Source organism: Triturus cristatus, chromosome 12, assembly GCF_964204655.1.
Source record: "Triturus cristatus chromosome 12, aTriCri1.1, whole genome shotgun sequence".
Taxonomy (NCBI): domain Eukaryota; kingdom Metazoa; phylum Chordata; class Amphibia; order Caudata; family Salamandridae; genus Triturus; species Triturus cristatus.
In genome coordinates this window covers 771,221,513-771,247,561 of record NC_140595.1, presented here as the reverse complement: position 1 = coordinate 771,247,561, position 26,049 = coordinate 771,221,513, and the positions used below count along the sequence as shown (strand labels likewise).

General features: G+C 44.2%; 1 protein-coding gene across 7 annotated transcripts in view; it reads left to right on the top strand.

The window, feature by feature from the left end:
* Positions 1–26,049, top strand: part of CHD3 (chromodomain helicase DNA binding protein 3) — a 1,560,957-nt gene that overhangs the window by 366,376 nt on the left and 1,168,532 nt on the right. For all 7 annotated transcript variants that reach the window (XM_085639027.1, XM_085639025.1, XM_085639026.1 and 4 more), the window contains exon 6: positions 24,243–24,373. In XM_085639027.1, coding sequence (XP_085495153.1) covers positions 24,243–24,373 — 131 coding nt within the window. The remainder of the gene's footprint in view (positions 1–24,242; positions 24,374–26,049) is intronic.

The window sequence follows — 26,049 nt, the reverse complement described above, 5'->3', positions numbered from 1 at the left end:
TGTTTAATTGTATCTTACCCCGGCCAAACTCTTCAGCTGGGGGAAGAGGGAGGACGATCTATGCCCGAGATGTGCTCAGTGACCAGCTGATTTGGTGCATATGTTTTTTTTTGTGTGGGAAGTTGACACACTTATTAGAAGGGATTGAGTCGTTTCTGTATGACATATTAGGCAGGAGAGTTGTTATAACCCACACTATTGATGTTTTTGGGCCATGATACTAAGGTGCAACTGGATAGTTGTCAGGGGGATGTTACATTTATCGTGATCTCAGTTGCTCGGCTGCTTATTGCCACTCAATGGAAAGACATGGAGCCCCCTACTTTTCAAGCTTGGTTAAGCTGCCTTTTTGCTATCTATAATCTGGAACGAACATTATATAATTGTAAAGGTGGCCGTAGTGGTAAGAAAGGCCAAAAGATCTGGGCATCAATGAGTAAATCGCTTACAAGGCATAGTGAGGGTAGGGATTGGCAAGATTCTGGTTTGTAATAGAGGGTTTACTTCACCAGAAGGATGGGGTGGACGGGCGGGTATATGAGTTTTTTGGGAAAATGTTGCTTATCATTTGCTGGTTGCTACATGATTTGTCTATTTCTGATGTGTTCCCTTCCTCGCAGGCAATGAAAAGCTTTAGGGAAGTATATTTTAGTTATCCATGTGGCAATATTGTATATAATAATTTGTGATGCTACAATGTTTGGTTTATAATTGATCAATACATTAAAAAAAAAAAAAAAGATAAGCCTCTTTCTAGCCATTGGAAACTTTTGTTCTTATGTTGGTTTCAAATACTAGCATGAATTGAAAGATGTAAAGCATATCTAAGTAAAGTGTAATATTAATAACGCTATTGTTTCTTTTTCGTTTCCTCTCGCTAATGCTGTGTATATGGAAATGCTAGTATATAAGTGATATTTTACCCTTTTTTAAGAGTATATGCCATGCATTGATAAACATAACAGTAGGTACAGGCGTAGCCCTGTGGTTTTTTTCTGTGTTGCGTCAAATTTTTGGGTTCACTACATGATAGAGGTCACCCACCATCTGCAACAGACAAACTAAAAATTGGATGTGACTGCTTGCTACTCTGATTCGGGCATGTGAATCTTTGAAAGATACCCCAATAATAGATAAGAAAATAAGTTACTTACCTGTAACTATCTTTCATAGATTCACATACACCCACCCTCCTCCCCGTAGAGGCTGTTTCCATTTATTCATTCAGAGACTCGCTTCTCACTTGCGCTGGGAAAATCTGAGGGGAACTGCCTCTGCTGGGGAGGTTCTAGAGGGTGCTGGCAGCTGATTGGCTGCATTCAACATTTGATCCTTTTTTAAAAAGGACATAGGCTATATAGATCATTGCCCAGGGCCATTATAGCCTATGGCATTATTTGAATTCTGCTTCATTATGGTACCGTGGGACTCCCATCTTCATGACGGGGAAATGATTCAGGCATGTGAATCTATGAAATATACCAATACTGGATACCTGTGGTTACTGGTAAGTAACTTATTTTCTTCTCCCTTCTGTCCCTGACGACTCTCTGGATACTCTTACTCAGGTGGTTCAGGGTGGCCGACAGGTGGCTAATTGCTGTTTCGTTATAGCATGGATACCACATATTCCATTGGACAAGCTCTGGCCCTTTTGGCAGCTCTTCGCCGGCATGCGTGGATACGCACCTCTGGCTTCTCTGAGGCTGTTCAATCTGCCTTGGTGGCAATACCTTTCGATGGTCAATCTCTGTTTGGCTCTTAACCTGACTCCGCTTTCTGCCATTTTTGGGATAGTCGAAGTGGAGCTAAATTTAATTCCTGAGTGCTATACCGTCTTCTTATGCACCCCGTACTCAGTCTGGCTGGGTATGGTCTCCTTCATTTCTTTTCTGTGTCAGCCATTATAGGGCAGTTTCAGTTGGCTCATTCATTTCACTTGTCACCTCCAAGTGCTTCCGATGTGGTGTGCCTGCCCTGGCAGATATTTTCTTTTCTTGAACTCTTGCCCTGTCGATGACAGGTTGTGGTCCCTGGTTGTTTTGGGATGTGCCTTTTTTTCTGACCCTGATCTCTACACCAGTGGCTGCACTGTGTTCTCGTGGTTGCTACCCAAATTCCGATTGGGGCGTTTTCATTTTTATAGTGCGGCTGCACTGTTGCCTTATTTCAGACACCATAGTACTCCTTATACGGGGCTCCACATGCCGTGCTTTGGTGCACCGGCGCTTTGCGCCGGAAGTTGGTGTACGGGGGTTCTTTTTGCCATGTTCCCATGACACCTCCGAAACCAACCCCGACGTTTTGTTACTGACAAGGCTGTTCTTCAGACATGCCTTCTGGCCCTTCTGGGGAATATATGGCTATTTTTAATCTTCTGCTTTTTCTCAGACATAAGTTTCTTGACCACCCTCTCTGGGTTGATTCGTGCTGAGGTTGGTGTTCCCTTGGGATTCTTTCTGGAGAGGTTCCTACACTTCTTGCAAGCGCGGATACAGTTCCGCCCCTTTGTAGGTTTGTTACCCTTGTACTGATGAGCATGCAAAATACGATCTTAGATGGTGTCAGGATTCTCACTCAATATGTTATCTGGCTTGTTTGCCGGGCAACGTTTGTTCCTTGCAAACAGGAACTTCTTTTGCTTTGGCTTCCATGCTTGTTAGGCCGTAGGCACTGTCTATCTGTTCCTTCAGTTCTTTACACTGGTCCCTTGGTTGAACCTTCACTTTGGCATTGGTCTTCCCATACTATGTTCTCCATTTTTTGTCCGCTGCTTCAGCTGGGTCCCTTCTCTGTCTGCTATTCTTTCTTTTAAGATGGGGACTAGCTAGCTGATTAGGTCTCCCCTGTGTTTGCCTCATTCAAATTGGCCCTTTTTACAGTCCACCATAGTAGTCTTATTTCTCTATTCTTGCGAGGTTGTTTCTCCCCTGCTAATTTGTTTAAAATTGTCTCTTGACTGCTTGATCGTAACCATTCAGACGACAGTGTTGGTTTCTATGTGTTCACTTTGTTTTCTGGAGTGTGAGATTTCCACCCATCCCTTTTATTTGGGGCCATGTGGCTAGTTGTTGTTGTCCCATCTTCAGCTCATCACCGATGTTGTGGCCGTTTATATGTACCCTTTTTAGGCATATTTTATTATACACTGTAAATTTCTGTATACATATATTTGTTTATTCATAGATACATTCATACCTATGTATATATTTTATACCTTCTGTATCTCTATAGTACATCATGTTCTCCTGCCTTTCTTCTCGGGTCAAGTGTGTTTTTGTTGGCTTTCTTGTGCTTTTCCTTGTGCCCTGGAGGGACCTCCACATGTTTGTTGCTTTGCACTTGCTTCCTCCCATTCCCCCTGAGGATTCTGTGTTGCATAGCCCCAGAGAGCTTCCTTCCCTCTTGAGGTATTTCCTCTGTCCATGCGTGGTCTATGGCCTTGATTGTTGTTATTGCTCGCAATGCTTTTCTTAAACTATTGGTTGGTGCTCTCTGCATTTCTTACTTCTGTGGCTCAGAGCTTTGGTTCAGTAGTTTTTGTTATTTTCCTTGGCCTTCCATCCCCTTTTCTTAGACTAGTTCACATTACGGGGGTTGGGCGTTGTAGTATTATGTTTATGTGGAGTGTTCTTTCCAACTCGTCTTGTCCTACATGGTGTCTTTTCCCATGTTTTTGCATGGGCGTGGATTCTGTTCTGTGCAGGGTTTTACACAATATATCTGGTGGGATGTCTTCTTCCTCACCTCCCTTCCTGGCAGTTGTTCTCTCCTTCTTTTTGTTATACAGACCAGTTAACCTAGTTGGGGATCTTTTCTGGAATCGGTTTGCAGACCCTCCTCCGGAATGGTATTGCTTGGGTATCTCATTCAGAGGTTAGGAATCTGTGGCTAGACGTCTCAGAGGAATACATTTCTTACCTTAGGGAAAGTCTTATCTGGTAAAGACAAGATCTAGCCACCGATTCCTTACTGACCTACTCATCCTTCCCGCTCTGCAAACTGATTCTCCTTTTCTTCCAGATCTCTTCTATGCTTTCTTGTGCCTTTCATTAATAAAAATGAAATAATAATTAATTTATCCATTTTTCAAAAAGAAGATTCTTTTTGGGCACAGTTTCCATAGCAGTTTCTATATGTGGCTCCGCGTTTTAGCGCGGAAAGTAGTCTTGGAAAAAACTGACTTCAGCACGTCAGGGGAAGGCTAATGTGGACTCGATTGATGTCACATCCGGTGGTTGACGTCATTATGGAGTCACTCTACGCCCTCTTCCGACGTGCCGAGGTACTGCTGTAGAAAGGTTTTGGGATCCAGTCTGGCACCTGGGGATAATTCAAAGGTAATCAATCTGCGGCTAGTTCTTGTCTCTACCAGATAAGGCATTACCGAAGGTAAGTAACTTATTCTTCAGCTCCTTTAAACTGCTAAATACATGACTTTGCTAGTTCTCTATGTTCTACTGCATCCAAAACACTACAAGTACTTGTGGTTTAAAGTAATCAACGACACTATCAATTCAAGGTGCTCCCATATGTATCAAGCCAGTTCCAAGAAAGAAGTTTTACAAAGTGCATGGCCCATACAACAGCATCTCTAAAGAGAAAAGGACATCAAATCTTTTCTTATTGGATAACCGGCTCTATAAGGACAAATCTATGAAAGTATCAATTATGTTGACAGATTTCAGTCCCTGAGCCTCTAACCAAACATCAGTAAGTCCCCAACGAAACCTTCCAAGATCATCCAAAACCTAGGAGCGATGTTGGACACAGTTAAGGGGAAAACTTTCCTGTCTCAAGAAAGATTCCAAAAATGACAAGCCCTGTCTTCACAGATCCAAAAATAGAAAATGTTTTCAGTCAGAACATTCCCGTCACTCCTAAGAATGATGTCCTCATATGCCCTTTTGGTCCTTTCCTGCAGATTGAAAGTGTAACCCTTATAAGAGGAATTCAGGTGCCCGGTATATTTGAAGACTGAACCTAGATAAGGTCCAGAAACTGAACTGCACTGGGTTGTAGACAAAACCATTGACCATATCGAAAGGATTACTTTTCCAGCTGCGGCAGTCTCATTTTGTGATGCGTCCCTAAACTGATGGGGCTCTCACCTGCAGGACGTGGAAGCCACTGGTCATTAGTCAAATGGAGAAAGACAACTTCACATAAGCATCATGTAACTAAAAGCTGTCTTATAGGGCCTCCAATCTTTTTTTGTGTTTGAGCAAAGGTGCTTGTAAGGATGTACTACACAACTATGGTGGTGTTCTATATTAGAAATCAAGGTGGCACCAAGTCAAAGCCTCTTGATCAGCTGAGTCACAACATCTTTGAAATAACAGAGCACCTACCAGGAGTAGGCAACACACTCAACAGGACAACAGATGTCAAACACAAGTGCGAGTTGAACAAAGAGATGTTGGAGAGGCTGTTTCATCAGGCTGTCTGACAATGGATTTATTTCCAATGCTGATGTGCTGATTTTATGCAGGCAGGTGGTGGCACCTAGGGTTGATGGGAAAAGCCTGTGGATGTCATGGGTGAAATTCTTGCACACACCTTTCCTTCACTATCCCTCAGTCTGTGACTGATCAGTAAGATCACGAAGGATCCAAGCAAAATGATTCTTATAGCACAGGCATGGCCTCGCCAGTATTGGTTTACCGACCTTCCCCATCTGTCAGAAACTTCGTACATTTATCTAAGCAGTCGGCTTGACCTGTTGCTCAGGGAGAAATGTGATATTCTTCATTACATTCTGGGATCTCTGTATATGACAACATAGCTCTTAAACATCTGGGGTTTTCAGGATTGGATATTCCTCAGGACTGCTGCACTATTCTTCATCAAGGTAGGGCACCTCCAATAATGAAAACCTACCAAGCTAATTGGAAGATATTTTGTGTTTTGTGCCATTCCAAAGGCTTGCCTCCTATCACTCCTGACCTACATCAGAAACTTACTTTCCTGTTAAATTAGCTAAAGTGGGCCTCAATTATGCCTTCATTAGGGTTCACTTGACTGCACATCCAGATCTCTGCACTTTTTAGATTCCTCCTCCTTATTGGCTTCTAGAATCATCAAACAATTAATTAAAGGCTTTTCAGAGCATTTACACGTATTCAACGCCTCACTCCTTTATTTATTTCCAGTGAATGATACAACTGTTTGAACTGATAGATAGTGCAGACCTACATATATAACATTTAAGACAGCATTGTTGTTGGCCCTAAACATGGGTAGAAAAGTGAGAGAGATCCATGCATTGTCTTCTAAAGAGCTATTTCTATTCTTTTAAAGACAGTGGTCCTGAAAATTAAACCAAAGCTCTGCCTGCTTTTTTACACTCAAGATATTGCGTAAAATCCTCCCATTCATCCCGTTTTCCCTCAGGAAAACGGTGGTTGGCGCCCTTATCCTATCAAGGATAGATTACTGCAATGACCTTTATTTAGGTGCTGGAGTGAAACAGCTCAATAAGCTTCAGTCACTTCAAAATGCTGCAGCTCGAGTTTTGTATGGTCTATCCAAGCATCACTCTACTTCGGCCAACATTAAACAACTACACTGGCTTCCGGTGAGACGACGGGTGGAGTTTAAAGCTCTATGCCTTGTGCATAAAGCCCTCTATGGAGGTGGGGCGGAACATGTACAATTACTATTCCTCCGATACATTCCATCACGCTGTTTAAGGTCAATGGACACTGGGCTGGTTCTTCCTCCCAAGATGAAAAGGGTCAGCTGGGGAGGGAAACATTTTTCATTCTTGGCAGCCAAATTATGGAACTCCCTCCCCGTCTCGCTTCGACTTCAGCCCTAACGCACCATTTTCAGGAAAGCTATTAAAACTAGGCTCTTTACACAATGCTAATCATAGTGCAACTCCCAGATCACTCTACCCAGCGCCAAGACGCCTTGGCATAAGTGTGCTCTACAAATACCCTCAGTCAGTCAGTCAGTCAAAAGGTACCAACAGACTTTCATCTAAACGAGCCAGTGTCTCATAAATCTTATTTTCAAAATCCTACAATAGTGGCTGAAAGAACTCTTCATTCATGGTATTCATTGATGTTTAACATGTTTCCTAGACAAGACAGACATTTAGGGCATCAGGCTAATTGTTTGTGGACCTTGGTCCAACACATAAGGAAGACCTGTCTCTAAACAGCGAATAAATAGATTGATACCCTCTGCCATTTCATACCTGGAAGTCCAGTGATAACGTCCGTGTTGGCTCATTCCACAAGGAGTGTTTCAATAACAGTGTCCTGGTATGCCAGGGCCCGTTAGCCAACATTTGCAGAGCACCATCATGAAAGAGTCATCACACTTTTGTGTAGCAAAAATGCTTTGATTAGTAAGCATCTGGAGACCAGTGGTTGGACAGGCAACTTTTTAAATCCTTTGTGTTGTGTGTCAGACACTGTTTGAGAGTCCATGGAACAAGCAGGGACTTCTGGACCTTAATCGTGGAGCTTGAGGTCGTTTGCCTCTCATGTCTTGGGGTCCGTTCGACTACAGCTCAGCAAACTGAGCCAAGTTCAACAATGAGAAGCAATCACAGACTTCTCAGGGAGGTAGTACAGAAGTGTTCAATCTCAGAGGTCAATATTCACCTAATAGCACACTAAACAAATGTCCAACCCAGTGCTTATCTTTCAAGAAAGAAAGTATTTTACTGCTCACTAGAATGTAATAATGTACACTAACACAGTCAAGTACAATTTAGTGTCCCTGGGCACTCTCAGGCAGTGCTGATTCTCTCTCCAATATCTCCCCCATCGTCCTACCAATGTAGGTAGTTCCTACCGCCAGAGTAAGAGATGCTACCATGATTAGAACTCAGATGCATATTTCACTTCTTGATGAGCTTGCGCTCTGTATTGTGGCTCAGTTTTAAGTTTCTTATCACACGCAGTGGATTAGTCCTCGATGAAGCCACCCCACTTAATCCTTAGCCTGCATGCCTCCCACACCTCCAGAGAGGTGGTGGTACAGCAAGTAACTCTGCTGTTGTGCTCCGTAATGTCTGCTGTGCCACACACGTCCAGTACACCCGAAGTCAGATGTCCTGATTTATTATAGGTGGTTGAGGCCTTTCACAGGCTGGCCGCTGAAGTCCTGCACTGACTGTTCTGGCTACAGGACGACCAAGTAAGGTAGGCACGCTGTTGACGATGCAACTACACACAGGCCAATACGGCCAGACTTCTATTTAACATCTCTAGAAGACCTAGCGTGAGACAATATTTGCGTGACCTGCATTGGCTTCCTGTGGCTCAAAGAGTGCAATTTAAAGTTCTTACGGTGGCTCATAGAGCTCTGCATGGTTTGGGCCCTTTATACATCAGGAAGCGGTTCTGCTTCTACGTCCCCAGCAGAGCTCTGCGCTTAGCCACCCAATATCGGATGATCATTCCCCGATTTCGCAGGTCCCGGATGGGAGGTCAGTCCATCTCTGTCAAAGCTGCTCTGGCTTGGAATTCTCTCCCTCTAGAAATATGAGCATTAAGGATTTTGGACCCTTCAAGAAACGGCTTAAAACCTTTCTTTTTAACTAGCTGATCCATGCATTCTACTCTCCAAGGTTTCTGATAACTGCACGCGCCAGGATACTCTTGAGTAATTAAGCGCGCTATAAAACATTTTATAACATAACATAACGCTAGTGATGATGAAGCTAGGCTTAGGTTGATACTTGGCTGTTGAAGCAGCCACGCACAGGCCAGCTCATTGATTTGCAGTCAGAGCCCTAACTTGACCTCAGCAATTATGGCCTCAGTCTTTGCGGCCCCAACCCTCAGATTAAGACGTCTAGCGGCGTGATTAGAGCTCAGATTCACTTCTCACTTCTTGACAGGCTTGCGCTCAGACTCCTATGTTTTGATTTTATGTTTCTTACCACATGAAGTGGATCAGTCTTCAGGAAAGCCACCCTGCTTCTTCCTCTGTGCGCATACCCACCACCCCTTCTGAGAGGCGGTAGAACAGCCAGCAACTCTGTTAGTGTGCGCCACAAAGGCTGCTGTGCCATCATCCAGCAGGCCCGAAGTCAGCAGTCCTGATTCATTGCAGGTAATTGAGACTCCTCAATGGCTGGCCACTGAAGTTCCCCACAGGCTGTTTTTCTGGTTATGAGGCAGCCACGCACAGGACAATACGCTGTTGATGATGCAGCCACACATAGGGCCGTACGCTGGAGATGATGCAGCTAGACACAGACCGATACTTGGGTGTTGATACAGCCACGCACAGGCTAGTTCTCTTGATTTGCCATCAAAGCCCCACTTGGACCTTTGCAATCATGGTCTCGGTTTTTGCTGTTTCTGTCTGAAACTGCAACGGAGGACACTAGGCCAAAAGACATCAGGGTCTAAAGATCACTCTTCTCTGGCCCACCAGTGACACTGATGACAGGCTAAACATGACTCTTTCTGATCAGTCACTTCTCCTGCAGAGTAAGCAGGCTCTTCCCTTTTCTTAGCAGCCAGGCAGAGTTTTAGGGGGCTTCAGGGCTGATTTGCAGTTCTTCTAGCAAAGCGTTACACTCGGATGATGTCCCCTCACGCCTGGGAAGCTGGCTGTCAGGCAAAAGCCAGCTCTTGTTGCACAACAGCCCTCTGATTACTCTCCGGAGCACTCCCTTCCTTGAGCATGGAGGACTTGGTACTGGAACAAGATGCTCATTTCTTACAGCAAAATCAAACAGATGATGTGTAGGCACTGTCTATATCTTCAGAACTGGTTTTGAGTGCTTCTCTTTTTAAGTTACTGTTCCAGGTTGTTCTCCATAGACAGGCCTTTCGTAGAATGATACTCCTTATGGCAAGGTAGTCTCCAGCCTAGAACACTCACAAGAGGGGCAAAAAGATGTGAGGTTCCTGCACCTGGCTGTCATCAGCCAGCTGAACGTGTTACTGTTGAAGGACAAAGGTCTAGGCCTCACCTAAAGGTCCTCCTTACCTTGCACAACCAGTCTGCAGTCCCACCCCTAACTCCTACTATTTTTCAAATGGCAGTGATCACCAAGATTAATCAGCAGCGGCTTGTCAAGACAAAGGCCAAATCGAATTTGTACAGAAGCCCTGACTCTAGTCCCATCACTTTAGTGTCTAGGTCTCTTCCCTTCAGTTTGAGGAATGTTAACAGTACACTTCCACTGTCTGGAAAAACAACCTCACCTCCTTCTTGTCTGAAGGCCAGGCCAAGGGTATCCAAAATGGATATCTAGGTGTCCCTATTAGCCAGGCATTACTGTGCTTGCTGCCTAAGGTAACATTTATTGATCTTGGTTCCAGGTCGAGAGTTGATTTATTGCTATGGTGAAGATCGGCCTTCGCCTTCCTTAAGTTGTTTACTTTAATATCTAAAGCTGTGGTCTCCTTCCCAGCAGTCACCCGTTTCATGTGGAACTAGCCACAGCATAAACAGACTGGTTCACTTTTCTTCCTCTGTCCTCTTTCTGCACTTGCTGATTGGGCCATCCCTTGTAATTTCTTTTTTCCTTCTATTGCACCCCACCCAGATAGGGTGAAAGGTGATCAGCACTTTCACAAGTGCTAGTGCTCCTGTCCTTTCCTCCTGGTGTCCATTGATCATCATGGGGTCATCAGGGAGGACAATACCGGCTTCTCTCGATCCCCTCTACTCCCCAAAACATGATCACAACTGTTGCTATTGTGGACCGAGGCTCCTGTGACATGAGTCACGGTGGACCGGGGTCCCTCCCAATACATCCATTATGGGTTGCACAGCTTAAAAGGACTGCTCCAGAGTGCTTGAGGTTAAAACACCGTCAGTCTCTGGCTCTGTGAGAACTGCTGCAAGCAGTGCATTGTGTTCACTATCTGAGGCCAGTCCCTGGCAAGCAACTGAATGAGTCCCCCCTGCAACTGAATCACCACCACCTAGACAGCCTGGCGCCCGAACTAGTCCTTCAGGTGTGGCTGTTACTGGGAATGTCTTGGCCACTCAGCTGATTCTGAAAACATCCAGCATGGTGTGGCTCATGCTGGAGTAGTTGAGAGTAGCGAGGCAGTGAGATATGTGCAATTAACACTGGCCCCGCCTGACACATCATAAGCCCAGGTTTCCATCTCTGAGCCTCCCAGGTGAAAAGAACACCTAGGTGAAGAGAGCTGGCAGTGTTTTGTGGTGAAAGTCGGACTCGGAGGTGGGGGGGGGGGGACTGCTGTGGGCACTTAGCAAAGGTACAGTTGAGTTGGGTTACAATAAAACATGTTTTGTTATATTTATGTTGTGTCAGTGAATCTGGAACTCTAAGGGAGTCTTAAGTACTCAGAATGAACTTTGACTCGAGAGAAGATCATGACAGGTCTCCTCTGATTTGTTTTTGTCCCGACCCCATCCCCCGGGGCCCAATACATTTTTCAAGAGGAGAGGGGCAAATGGCCCCCTTCCCGAGGTGTATTCAGCCCCTGGGCCCCCATTCCCTGGGGCCCAATATATGTAACAAGGGGTAGGGCGTGCAGACTCCCTCCCGGAGTTTTAAAAAGGCCCTGGGAACTGCATACCCCGGGACCGTTACTTAATTAAAAGGGAGGAGCGGCTCAATTGATTTGTCCCAAAGAGCTCACACCTGTGACACAATGGTTTCTCTGCCTACACCAGTGCGGGCAGGGAAACGTGTTTGCTCCCGTCTGGTGGGAACATTTTTAAATCTCCTGCCAAATGGGAGCAAACACAAAGTCTGCTCCTAGCGGCCCAACACATTAGAAATGCTGCGATGCTGGCAGGGAAACAGAACAACAGATTATTCCTGTTCGGAAGAAGCTGCATAAATAGCTGCTCTCTCCAGATGGGAACAATGCCAGCTCCTACGGCAGACGGGGAGCTGGCTGGGGTCGCAGGGGCTCTGGGGCTCCTGCCCCAACATGTGCTTGGTGGGTGCTCGGAATGGGCATCCTCCTGTTTAAAATGGGAATCCTGGGAGATGGGCTCCCCGGGGTCAAAAATGTACGCTTCGGGAAAGGGGGGGGCGGGGGGGAGGAGGTTTACATGTCCCTCCTACTGATGTAGGCAATGGAGAATTGGTATAAGGCTGTCTTTGTCTCCAACCTGAAGAATGCCTTCTTCTAGTTGTTGCAAGTTTTTAGGTAGTCTTGAGGTTGGATGAATGCCATTCAGATCAATATCTTTGGCCCGGTAGATATTGTTGTTCCAGCTGAAAGGAACACCGATAGGACTGAACCCTTTTCTGGAAGAATCTGAAATCTTTAGCTTTATACCGCTTCTGAAAAACCTGTTCTTCTATTCCCTTTGCCTTGAGGGTGTTACTTAATTTTTCATTTTAACCATTTTGTCATCTGTATGCTTGAATCATTCCCCGCCGTCGAAATGTGAACCTTACGGTACCTTAGAAAAGTGATGCAATGATAGGTATAGACTAGAAAGGCCCCAAGTCCTTCAGTTTAGTAACATATCGTAGTCATTTTAAATAAAGAGACCAAACCTAAGGTTCAACCAATCAGGTTGCTCCACTTTCTGGAACACTCCTGTGAGAAGCCCCAGTCCCTCAGATTTTCTACTGCACATTGTGAGAGGGAGTCTCTGCTGAGCTCTGCTCTCTGCTCAGTTCTACCTGTTCCAGTAATTCCCGAAGATTTTCAGGAGAGAGAGAGAGAAGAGAGAGAGAGAAAGAGAGAGAGAGAGAGATAGAGAGAGAGAGAGAGACACCAATCCCATCATCAAACAAACAGGCGCCAACTCCGTGAGAATGGAACAAGAAAATTCATTTATTGACAAAAAAGAAGGCCACGACACATTTCAACAGCAAGCCGCCTTTGTCACACCCATATATATATCCAACAATTGCCCTGAAGCAATGAGAGAGCACACTACGGAGCTCCGACCTTCCGGTCTGTATTTGCAAATCAGCTTGTCTTTTGCTTCCCCACTGCTTCTCCTGCCAACGCTTTTCACGGCGCTCTGCCGCTTCTTCATGGGCTGTTGCTAATGAGGGAAGGACGGCTCATTTCCCTTGATTTATTCATTTTATTAGTTTACATCATCGCTCATAGTGGGCGCTGCTCGATTTTACCGCCGAATTGCCTGATGGGACATGTTGTTCTGAAAAATACAATGTCCAAGGGAATGAGATTAGACTTTTTCCTTTTAGTAAGTTCAATGCATCATCACCGTTGCAACATTAATTATATTCCCTGTATGCAGATATATATATATGTATATATTATCTACTGGCGGTCGCCAGTAGATAGTTATAGTTAGGACCGTGTTTCCATAGGAAATCTCAAAATTCTATTTTGAATAACTTTGGCGCCGGTTGACGAATCTTCGCGAAATTTTCAAAACTAATGGGGCGCTCCGCTCAGCTCCTACCCTGAAAGTCTCGGGGGGATTCGTCAAGCGGGGGCCAAGAAAAAAGGGGGGTCCCAAAACGCGTTTTCCCCATGCATTTTCCCATAGGACCTTTAGTCGAAGGTACAGCCCGAACGGCTGAACAGAATTACTTGAAATTTGGCAGAGAGGCAGTCCTCAGGTCAGGCATGTGCCTTTTGGATATATGGTGTCAATCTGTTCAGTAGTTCCTGAGAAAATTGCAGTTAAAAGCACATACATATCTATAGCCGCGCACCGTGCGCGCACCGTGCGCGCACCCTAACGTGCGCGAGCGTAATTCTGATTGGTGGTTACATGTCAGTCAACATTCGAATCGGTCGAAATCAGGAAGTGTCGGCCGCCATTTTGTTTGTTTTCAGTGCGAGAGTGAAAAAGGGAGGTGGCGAACGTGAAAAGGGGGCAGGGTAGAGAGTTCCTGACCCCCTAGCCTTTGTCAGGGGGTCCCTGAAGGACCCCGAAAGCAGAATTTTTTTCAAAAATTTTTTTTTAAAAAAAATCGTGGGGTTGCGCGCACCGTGCGCGCATGGTGAAAAACCATTAAAAAAATAAAAACATTTTAATAAGTAGTTTATTGTAAAACAAATATATAACAAGCATTGGCATAGCCAATAGGTCTCGCTTGTGGGACCTTATAAGTGTTTAGCCATGCAACAGTTGCATAACTAAATACTTATAAGGTCCCAAAAGCGAGACCTATTGGCTATGCCAATGCTTGTTTATTGTTTTCATGAGAAAAGTATAGAGTCGCAGTCCAGTGTTTTAAGAAAGTCATGATGTATTTTGAGGCATTTAGTGACGCAATTCTGCACAGAGAATGTGGGCCGTGGGACACTAAGGGAATTCAGTTGAGCTCTATAATGTAGATCTGAAGGTCTTATTTTCATGAATAAATTGGAATTCAACAAAGACGTTTGTAGAAGCATTGGTGTTCCTCCCAATAAAATGTTTGCAAATAGAAGCAGCTGAGCAGTCTCCATTTTAAGAGATACATATATATCTAAATATCGAGAGAGAGTGAGAGAGAGGGATATTCACAAAAATAAAGATTTTCAGAGTTTTCTTGTCCATAGCTCAAGAGATCTTGTTCCGAGAGTGAATATTGGTCTTGTAATAAACCTCCTAATACATGGATAGAGATACATAATTGTTTTACCGCTGGTAAGATGCTAATTTCAGTATAAATGAAGCGAGCATGGAGGTCGGACCTCACTTTCCCAGAAACCTATGCACTGCCCTCGCTATCACTTTTCCCAGGGCTCTCGCCAGCGTTGGAAAGTGGCATGCAAACTCAGTGACGCGCAGCGGCACCCTGCAGTCTATAGGTCGCAGGGGGACACAAATCTTTGTGGAGGGGGACGAGGGGGGAATTCTGCACAAGGCCAATGCAGACCGGTGAGATATATGAGTCTCGAGGGGGGCCTCATCACATTCTTTAGGCCATCATTTTGCCTCAAGCAGATAACAAATGGGTGCGGGTGAACACAGCAGCATGGCAACACTGGGTATGAAAACAGAAGAGGGGTGCGTGCGCTGAAAGGGGCCAGCAGGCAGAGCACTCCAAACTAAAGTAAACAGGCCGGTGGCTGGCTTTGAACTTTGCCGCCATGCTGGTACTTCTCTCGTGTGAGAAGGCCTAATCCACCTGGAAGCAGCATCCTGCCCAAGGCGTGTCGAACAACAGACGCGGATGCCTGCCCCGTGTGTACACACGGTAGCCCCTTAAGGGTGGTCACGCTCTGCTGTTGGCCACACAACAAATAGGACTTACAGAAGTCGGTCAAGCAGCCAGTGTGTGCGTGAGAGACAGCAGGCGTCTTGTGCGCACTCGTGAGCGAGAACACCGCCTAAAGGCGTCTCTCAAAGCCGCAAACAGTACACACTGCAGGGAGTCACATAAAATGGAGTCACAAAACAGTACACGCTGCAGGGAGTCGCATAAAACGGAGTGGCAAAACAGTACACGCGGCAGGAGTCACAAACAAGCACTGGCATAGACAATAGATCTCGACTTTGGGACCTTATAAATGTTTAGCCATGCAACAGTTGCATAACTAAATACTTATAAGGTCCCAAAAGCGAGACCTATTGGCTATGCAAAGCGTCCATACGGCCGAGAAAGTGAAAGTGATCGCAATCGCGATCACGATCAAACATCAAAGCGGCCGTGCGGCCGCGAAACCGAAAGTAATCGTGGTAAAGCGCGGAGCGCGCGCCCGCGCACATGCACTGTAGCTCTAGGCAGGCCTGGTAGCACTTTTTGGAGCCCTCTCAATAAGTCTCGCCAGACCAGCGCATGCGCTGGGTCAGGCGAGACCTAAAAAATAAAATAATACATACATGACTTAGCATTTAAAAAACCGTACAAATTCACTGAAAAAACCATAGGTTTCACACACGTTATAGTTAGGAATTAGCATTTAAAAAACCTTGCAAATTCACTTAAAAAACCATAGGTTTCACACATGTTATAGTTAGGTGGATATTTCACTCGTAAAAAACCAATGAAATTCCCCCGTTATAGTTAGTTCAGATAACTATAACTTGCGCGACCGCCACTCTATCACAAGGATGATGTCATCAGTGATGTCATGAGTGATGCCACTGACCATGTCATGAGTGATGTAATATGTGACGTCATGAGCAGGATTGCGGGCGCGCGAGTTATAGTTATCTGAACTAACTATAACGGGGGAATTTCATTGGTTTTTTACGAGTGAAATATCCACCTATCTATAACATGTGTGAAACCTATGTTTTTTTAAGTGAATTTGCAAAGTTTTTTAAATGCTAATTCCTAACTATAACGTGTGTGAAACCTATGGTTTTTTTCAGTGAATATATATATGTATATATATATTATCTACTGGCGGTCGCCAGTAGATAGTTATAGTTAGGACCGAGTTTCCATAGGAAATCTGAAAACTCTATTTTTAATAACTTTGGCGCGGGTTGACGAATCCTCGCGAATTTTTCAAAACTAATGGGGCGCTCCGCTCAGCTCCTACCCTGAAAGTCTCGGGGTGATTCGTCAAGCGGGGGCCGAGAAAAAAGGGGAGTCCCAAAACGCGTTTTCCCCATGCATTTTCCCATAGGACCTTTAGTCGAAGGTACAGCCCGAACGGCTGAACAGAATTACTTGAAATTTGGCAAAGAGGTAGTCCTCAGGTCAGGCATGTGCCTTTTGCATATATGGTGTCAATCTGTTCAGTAGTTCCTGAGAAAATTGCAGTTAAAAGTACATACATATCTATATGCGCGCACCGTGCGCGCACGGTGCCGTGCGCGAGCGTAATTCTGATTGGTGGTTAGATGTCAGTCAACATTCGAATCGGTCGAAATCAGGAATTGTCGGACGCCATTTTCTGTGTCGCAGTGAAAAAGAAAGGTGGAGAACGTGAAAAGGGGGCAGGGTAGAGAGTTCCTGACCCCCTAGCCTTTGTCAGGGGGTCCCTGAAGGACCCCGAAGGGTGAAAAAAACACTTTATTTTTTTTCAAAAAATTGCGGCGTGCGCGAACTGTGCACGCACGGTGGCAAAAAATTCATTAAAAATATTACAACACAGTATATTAAGAATATAGCTCTTCTTGGAGAAGTGAAGTGAGTTCTGAAAAGAACTGTTGTTTTTTTGTCGAGCAGCAAAAAAAAAAAATGCAGCAAAAAAATAAAATAAAAATGAAAAACTGTTCACCAGGAACAAAACAAAAAAAAAAGGAAAAAAATTAAAAAATTGGGAGGTGGAGCATGTGTGCTGCTGTATCTTGTTCTCTATTAGGTTAATGCTGCTCTCACCATAACAGAGAACAGCCTTGAACACATTGCACCGTATATGCACCTTCGTGAACAGAGGGTGCATATCCAGAGGTCTAGAAGCAGGTGAAGCTGCCGCTGCAGATGATGTGCTCGGCTGATCTGCGGCTGCAGATGATGTGCTCGGCTGAGCTGCTGGAGGGTTGTATCTTGCAGCCCGAGCATAAGCCACAGGATGCACTGCTTTAAAGTGCCTTATCATGGAGTAAATACTAAAGGAGTATTTTTTTTAGGGTCTCCTCTAGATAAGACCACTCCACAAACAGTGCAGGTGACTTTCAGGGGCATTGACCTTCTTCTGACCCTCTGGAAAAGTAAAACATTGCCAAATAAATGAGTCCTTTTGTTTCCTCTACCTTGGGGGCACAAAGGTCTCCTCCTCACTCCCTGAAGAAGTCTCCTGTTCTGCCATTTTCAGGTGCAGGAAAAGCTGTTCAGCTCCTTCTCCCAGGAAATAAGAAGTATTAATGAGGGGAGTGGGTGTGGTGTTGGAAGATTCTGGAACTGAAACTACTTTGAACCAATGAAAAGTGTTGTTTCGTAATCACATGACCTGCCGTGCGCGCACGGTGCGCGCACGGAGCACGCGCGCATGGAGCACGCGCGCATGCGCAGACAGAGCACGCGCGCACTTAGCACGCACGGAGCACGCACGCATGCGCACATGGACCACGTACGCATGCGCACACGGAGCACGCACGCATGCGCACACGGAGACGATGCGCGCACCGTGAAAAACTTTTAAAAAAAAACCAAAAAACTGTTTATAAGTTTATGGAAGATATAGGTTTCACACTTAGGAATTAGCATTTTAAAAACCTTGCAAATTCACTGAAAAAAACATAGGTTTCACACACGTTATAGTTAGGAATTAGCATTTAAAAAACCTTGCAAATTCACTGAAAAAACCATAGGTTTCACACATGTTATAGTTAGCTGGACATTTCACTCGTAAAAAACCAATGAAATTCCCCCGTTATAGTTAGTTCAGATAACTATAACTCGCGCGACCGCAATCCACTGCTGATGACGTCACATAGTTAGAAATTAGCATTTAAAAAACCTTTGAAATTCACAGAAAAAACCATAGGTTTCAGGCAGTGTATTGTTAGCAATTAGCATTTAAATAACCTTAGAAATTCACTGAAAAAACCATAGGTTTCAGGGGCGTTCTAGTTAGCTGGACTTTTCATTCGTACAAAACCATTGAAATTCCCCCGTTATAGTTATAGTCATTGGAGATGTCATCAATGATGTCATGAGTGATGTCACTGACCATGTCATGAGTGATGTAATATGTGACGTCATCAGCAGTGGATTGCGGTCGCGCAAGTTATAGTTAGCTGAACTAACTATAACGGGGGAATTTCAATGTTTTTTTACGAGTGAAATGTCCAGCTAACTATAACATGTGTGAAACCTATGGTTTTTTCAGTGAATATATATATATGTATATATGTATATATATATTCCCAACGACACGCTCTCCACCTTCAGAACAGCAATCGAGCCCACCAGCCAGTATTACTTCAATATTCTTTTATTTGAAAGTGTCCATCGATAAAACAAACTCCGCTACGCGTTTCGACACCTTCCGGTCTTAATCATGCGGTAACACTGTGTGGTTTAGTACATTGGTTTAAATATTCAATTAATTAGTGAACACTATGGAAGGACTTCTGCAAGGATCGGGTCGACACCTGCTGTTCTTAAAATTATAGTAACCACTTGATGGTTAGATATTAGTATAATCAGTGACAGTTTTGATTTATAGTACCCGGTCTTCAGTAGACCACTTGAATATTGCTTTAGTAGCCATTTCAAAAGTCATCTTCACTGAAAATCTTTAACCAATTATAATGTGATGACCACAATATCCATAATGCTTTGCAATTGTTCACCCAGTGTGATTTACTGCAATCCATCATTGTCACTTTTCATTATTTCAATATTCCTTTTATGAAACACTGTTCATTATCCGTTGCGTTCACACAGCATATTTGTTGAACTTGAGAGCTAGCATTTCTCATCCATAGACAACTTCCAGTTTAAAAGTTACCAAAGACTGGCTGCGGAGAGAAAACTTCCCCGCGAACCCTGGCTGCTTTACCCTTTTCAGTTAATCAGGACGTGGCAGGCCTCCCGTTTCATTGCCAGTGGCCTTACTTCACATTCTTCTTTCCCTCAAAATCAGCAGCCGGCGGGCATCCTTTTAACAGAAATCCAAATGCAATTTTGACGCTGAAGGACGCCCTGCCTATCGGGTCGGGGCTCGTTGGCAGGCGTCACCCCCGCGATTTAAAAAAAAAAAAAATGTAAATGCTTTTTCTGCCTTCGGGGTCCTTCAGGGACCCCCTGTCAAAGGCTAGGGGGTCAGGAACTCTCTACCCTGCCCCCTTTTCACGTTCGCCACTTTCCTTTACCACTCTCGCACTGAAAACAAACAAAATGGCGGCCGACACTTCCTGATTTCGACCGATTCGAACGTTGACTGACATGTAACAACCAATCAGAATTACGCTCGCGCACGTTAGGGTGCACGCACGGTGCGCGGCTATAGATATGTATGTGCTTTTAACTGCAATTTTCTCAGGAACTACTGAACAGATTGACTCCATATATGCAAAAGGCACATCCCTGATCTGAGGACTACCTCTCTTTCAAATTTCAAGTAATTCTGTTCAGCCGTTCGGGCTGTACCTTCGACTAAAGGTCCTATGGGAAAATGCATGGGGAAAACGCGTTTTGGGACCCCCTTTTTTTTCTCGGCCCCCGCTTGATGAATACCCCCGAGACTTTCAGGGTAGGAGCTGAGCGGAGCGCCCCATTAGTTTTGAAAATTTCGCGAAGATTCGTCAACCGGCGCCAAGGTTATTCAAAATAGAATTTTGAGATTTCCTATGGAAACACGGTCCTAACTATAACTATCTACTGGCGACCGCCAGTAGATAATAGATATATATATATATATTTTCTTTCTCCAAATCTAACTTTTGCCATGTAAGAAACAGCAAAGAAAGGGCTATTCTGACCTGTTGTAAAAAGAGGGTTTATTCTCATGACCCACATCAAGCCCAAGACTGCATATACTTTCTTTATCCATCACACAAGGACTGCAAGGTATGTCGTACCATTTCAACTAAAACCCTGAAAGACCATGATGCTGTTGTTATGGCTGTAGAATCTTAAAACCAGAAATTAACCTCTGTCAGAGGATGACCACAGTGAGGATTCTTCATCTTTCTCAAGAAGGTCTCATAAGAGGGAATGAGATATTTCCGATTCTCACTCCTCTTAAGAGCCACCTAGAAAATCCTCCCAAAAGACCTCTCATAGGTCTCACAAGGAGTGCAGCCCATCTAAGTCTCCACAAGGTTAGATCTCTTCAAGACAAAACAAGAAAGAAAATGTTTCCTCCTCAAAAAGACATTAAAAAATGAGATCTGAGACTCCTACACCCCCACCTCAGGTACGTTACTCCTCTAAGAAGCTATCTTCTACTCCATAGACTGAAAAATTGTCGACAATTTTCCCAACGTTGACAAGAAAATCGTCTCTGGCACCGTCGACGATGAAGGCGAACACAGCCTCCACTTGCAGCACCGTCTCCACTTTATCGACAGCATCAGCCTTCTCAGCGACGACCTCCTCGTCAATGAGCCATAAACCAATTTTGTCAACGCTGAAGATAGTTCTAGCCTTGTTGACGATGATTCTTTCTTGCTGTCCTGTTTGCTGAGAGCCATTCCTAACTTACCGTGGCTGTGTGAGTTCCTCATACCTGGCTAGTCTGCAACACATATGCAACACGTCTGCTGCATTTGCCAAAGTTTGTTGGTGGTCCTGCCATCCACTGACCTTACTGCATCTCGACATCTGACGTGGGACTGCTCGTGGACGTCTCCTGGGCTTCTGCGATGTCGGTTGGGCTCCATAGCTGCGTCTTCAAGACCTCCGTGCTACAGCAAAGTACATCCCACAAGGCTGGCATTGCACTCCTACTCTTCCTGGACATCTAAGGCTGGTTGGGACTCTGTCCCCTCTTTTTGCAGGTACTCCTCACCCGGAATCCTCGTCTGGGTTCCACAGACCTAGTCCACAAGACTCTGTTGCAGCTGGACATCCAAGGTTCCCCACTGAAACGGGGCGTTCCCACACCACTTCACATCTATGCACCCGGCTCCTTGGTGTAGTTATCCTGGGTCTCTGGGTATCCCTGGGTGGGGATGTCCTCCAACCTTTCTGTTTCCAGAGGGTTTCCCTCAAGGTCTTCTGGGAAGGGTCTTGAATCCATAAAACTGCAACTGCGACTTCCCTACTTTATTCTATGGACACTGACCCGGGGTATCACCTCTGCAGATGCTCCCCTGGCAACCTTCAGTTACTTATCTGTGGTGGTTCAGTGCTAACCCTGGCCTTTGGGTGTTAGTTTTGGTTTGGTACTCACCTCGCATTCCATTTTTTTGCCATAAGTGTCAATATGTTTCCTATGCTTTTCTTACCTGTTTTGAAGTATATTTCTATGTGTATTGATATCTCTGAGTAGGAGATACACCCAAGTAATTTTAGTGTTGCTGTATAATAAATACAAGATTTTTTCTAACTCTGTTGTTGTTCTCTCTTGTGTGTAAGCTTCACTGACTGTGTGGTAATGTACCCACTTTACACCCTCCTAAATAAGCCTTTGCTGCTCTCCACAGCTACCTCTTGAGAGCTTTGGTTATCAGGGACCAATGCAACTATCCCTAAGGGGTACCTGGACTCAGTGAGGGGTGCCTCACCAATAGGTGTACACCATATACTGAGCCAGCTTCCTACAGACAGGATACCTTTTTTACATCTTTCAGTGTAGGTCTTTCAGACTGCTTTTTTATTTTCATGCTATACACGTTAAGCCCCTTTAGCTACTTTGATGCTGCAGTGTTTACTTTATATAATCTCCTATATTATCTTTCACAATCTCCTATAAAGTATCATTTATTTTTTTGGGCCTCAAGGCTGGTGTTGCTGTCCTGTATGATCAGTACTTCATCACAGAATAACTGAAGCGGTTCAAAATAAATATGCCTTCATGGGTATTTAATTCTATAATGCCTCCCCCATTGGTGGGGGTCCCCAGTTGAGACTTTGTGGTTACCAAAATTATTTTCCAATATTGTCTCACACATTGTTAGATGTAATAAACATCAATGGATGTATCACATCATGATTTGAGCTGTGAAATATATAACTCCAGACTTCCTGGTCTTTGAAGTGTGATAAATCCAAAGAGGGTAGAGTTGAACTAAAGCAGGATGTACCTTTGTTCATGACATTATGACTACTTAGTGCTTTAGGTTCTCTGTTCCTACCTTACAATCAAAGCTGCAGTTGTTAAAGCCTTTTTTGAAATTTATCTACCTTCTATTGCTTGCAGCTCTTCATCCTTCTAGGATGGGATTAGCCTGTTGTTTTCTGTTCCTATGTTTGTAAGTATTAATTGATCCCTTGCTACAGTGGAAGGGTACTTACTTTTAACAATCCATACTCCTCCTTGATAGGGTTTGATGTACCCTTGATCTCTTCATGAGATCATCAAAACAAATTGAGAGGGTAACTTTTCTGTGCTACATGTGTGATTGTGGTAGCCTTTGGCTGTCTTTAAGCCTCAGAACAGTTTTGGTTATCTGTTTGAGGATGTGGCCTGTGAGAAATGCTTGTTTCACCTTTCCTCAAAAAGCAAAGAAGAAAAAATATTAAAGGTGACAGGTAGGTTCATAGATATTTTTTTCTCTTTTCAGTATTATATTTGTAAAAGGCAACACAAAATATAACGTACATGTTGCCTATGCATTGAACCTGATTGTTTCTTGTTTGAGTGATATTTTTTTTCTCTTTGTTGAAAATGTTTTCCAAGATTATGCAAGGGCATGAAGATATTCAAATGTTATGAATTTATGAATATACCCTTGCTAGAAAACCAGTGTTGCAGGTAAGTAACCTTTTCTTCCACAACATTCCTTTATAAAATAATGCGCAAATCTAAAACCTATGGTAACATACTTGTTGACTAGTTAAGAACCCTTAATTGGTTTGAATATGCCACAGGAGCCACTTGTCTTGGGTTCTCATGAACACCTAAAAAGGGTGTGCATTCTAGTGCAACTATTTGCAACGTGAACTTAAGCATATTAATGCTACAGGCAGTGGAGACCTCTTTAGCCACTTCTTTTTTATGACTCCTGTCCTTGGCTGCTTGCTGTAATATTTTTTTATGGTTCTAGCAGCTTTTTGCCGCAAACCTTATCTCAGATTGTTAAACTGGCATATCCTTCTAGCTTTTATCCACCAGGTTTTGGTCAGCATCCGGGACCCAGCCCTACCGCTCTGCAATATACTTTGACGAGTTAATATTATTGAGATGGTTTCCTGGGCAATAGAACTCTAGGCGCTACTTGTCCTGTAATTGCCATGACCATTGCGTCGTTGATAAAGAGCTGAAGTGATGCCTTAATAGAAACATTAAACACACTCTTCTGTAGGTGGTCTTTCATAGTGTTGAAGAACACACTAAAGACTGGGGAGATTAGGGCAAACTCCTGCTCTACACCCTTCTGTACTAGAAATCCATCTATTAAGCCCCTATCCCAACTATCCCCCTCCACCCCTATCCTTTCCTTAATGGAGCCATGCCAGTTTATTAGTACGAAGCGCTTGAATGGCCGACAGGAAAGCAACATCGAGACCTACTACTGTCAGCATTTTCCAGGTCAGAGGTTAGTTGAATAAAAGTTATATGGTCAATGAAAATCCTGTAGTGTATTTTATCTAACAGTAGACAATGTTTACATTTTATAAAGAAATCATTTCTTTTGGGGTTTTCCCACGATCCTGAACATACTTGCAAATTTTCTATGTTAGTTTAATATAGAATATGTTGATTTAGGACATAGAACTACTAATGAGTAACATTGAATGTGTGCTTTTCTGTTATTTGATATTAAAGTGTAACCGTACCCCAGTATTTCCACTATTTCATCAACTAGGCTGACTCTCTGACCACTCTTTTTGGCAGGCCCAGGGCACAAAAAACGAAGTAAAAGCCCTCGGGTTATGGAGCCGAAGAAAAAGTTAAAAGGAAAAAAAATGATTCCTTTGAAGATTAAATTGGGAATAATCGGGAACAAGCGGAAGAAAAGCTCCTCAGTAAGTATGCTGTAGAGTAAGAGTCCAGGGTTCTGTTGGGAAACTGGAGGGTAACTAACAGTTTTCTTTATGTGTGCAAGGAAAGGTGGATGGGTAATGATGGAGTACCATCTGAGTGCTTTGAAGGTGGGATGCAAGTATACTTATGTGACTGACAGGCTGCTCAGTAATAGGGGGAAGTAGGTTTATACCCCTGACTGAGCCCTGGGTAGTTGTATATGATGCCGTGTGATTATTCGATAGGTGCATGTGGAAGAATATCTCTGTGAGTGAGACTGAATTGTTATATGAACACTTCAGTAAGGCTGATGTAAGTGTGGGTCAGTGAGTCTGGGACTGTATCTCTGTAAATAGGTGAAATGGTTCCTTCATGAATATGAATAGTTAATTGAAGGAGTTGGACAAACTTCTCAGTGAGTACCTTTGGGATGGTGAATGAAAGGTACCTCTAAAGCATACTAGAGTATTCTGATATACTAGAACAGTGCTAGTTAGCACTGGTAAGAAGCAGAGGTACTTTATGCATAGCAAGAGAAGGTAGATTTAAAAGCACCTCTACAATAAATGGTATAAAGGTAATGTAAACATAAATCTGAAAAAGGTAGATGGAAGGGAACCTCTGTGAGAAGTTGTAGGTGGAGAATGAAGGTTACGTGAATAAACTGGTGGAGGATGAATGGTTATCTGTGTTTCTTCTCCAGTATTGAGGCTTTGAAAGATTCACATGTTTGAATCTTCCCCGTTGTCATAGTGGGAATCACACAGTTCTTTATTAAGCAGTACAAAAAGGAGTACATTAAAAAAGAATTGCGAAAGCAATTGAATTATGTTAACCCATGCAGAGCTACCATACCTCAGATTTCTAACCACATGTCGTTTGAGAAGGAGTCTCTCTGACCTCTTCTCAGTTCTTCATACTTGTAAACTTTTGACCCTGATTTGTTCCTTTTTAGGTCTCGCGCCTAGCGTTGCAGTGCGCACCACTGCTCGCGCAGCACAAGACTTATTGTAGGGGGTCTGAAGACTGACCTAGGAATAGCACACGCAAGAGCGTGTGCTTTTCCTTTTGGCCCACGCTATTGGCCTTTGCGTGCTTCTTTTTAACAAAGACATCACGCAATTGGCCAAAGGCGGGCGCATTGCTCCGCCCATGGCCTATTGGTGTCGTTTACCGGCACCGCCGGCCATGTGGTTTCAATTAACTTGCCCAGACACGGGCGCAATAATTGAAACAGCATGACTCGCTGTGGCGCGCGCGCGCGCACCACTCGCGGGCTTGTTTGTTTCACAAAAGCGATCGCTATCACTGCCACTTTTTTTTACCCGCGCGGCAAGCCGCTTGCTGAAAGCGGCCGTCTTCCAAAGACTTTTCTATTTATTCTGTTACAATCTCGGCACCTGCGCTGGTGCCGCGACTGCATAAAAATTTAAGAAATGGTATAACATGGTGCCGTGATTGCATCAGCTGGAAGGGGTGAGGAGCTGCGGTGTTGCCATTAGCCCTGGAGAATAACTATGCGTGTGCCAAAGGTCTCCCCCAACGCTTTCCATTTTTTTTTAACGGGCGCGGCAAGCGAATGCTGAAAGTGGCCGTCCTGCCAAGTCTTTTTTATTTCTTACATTTGTAACAATCGCGGCACCTGCGGGGGTGCCGCGATTGCATAAAAATGGTAGAA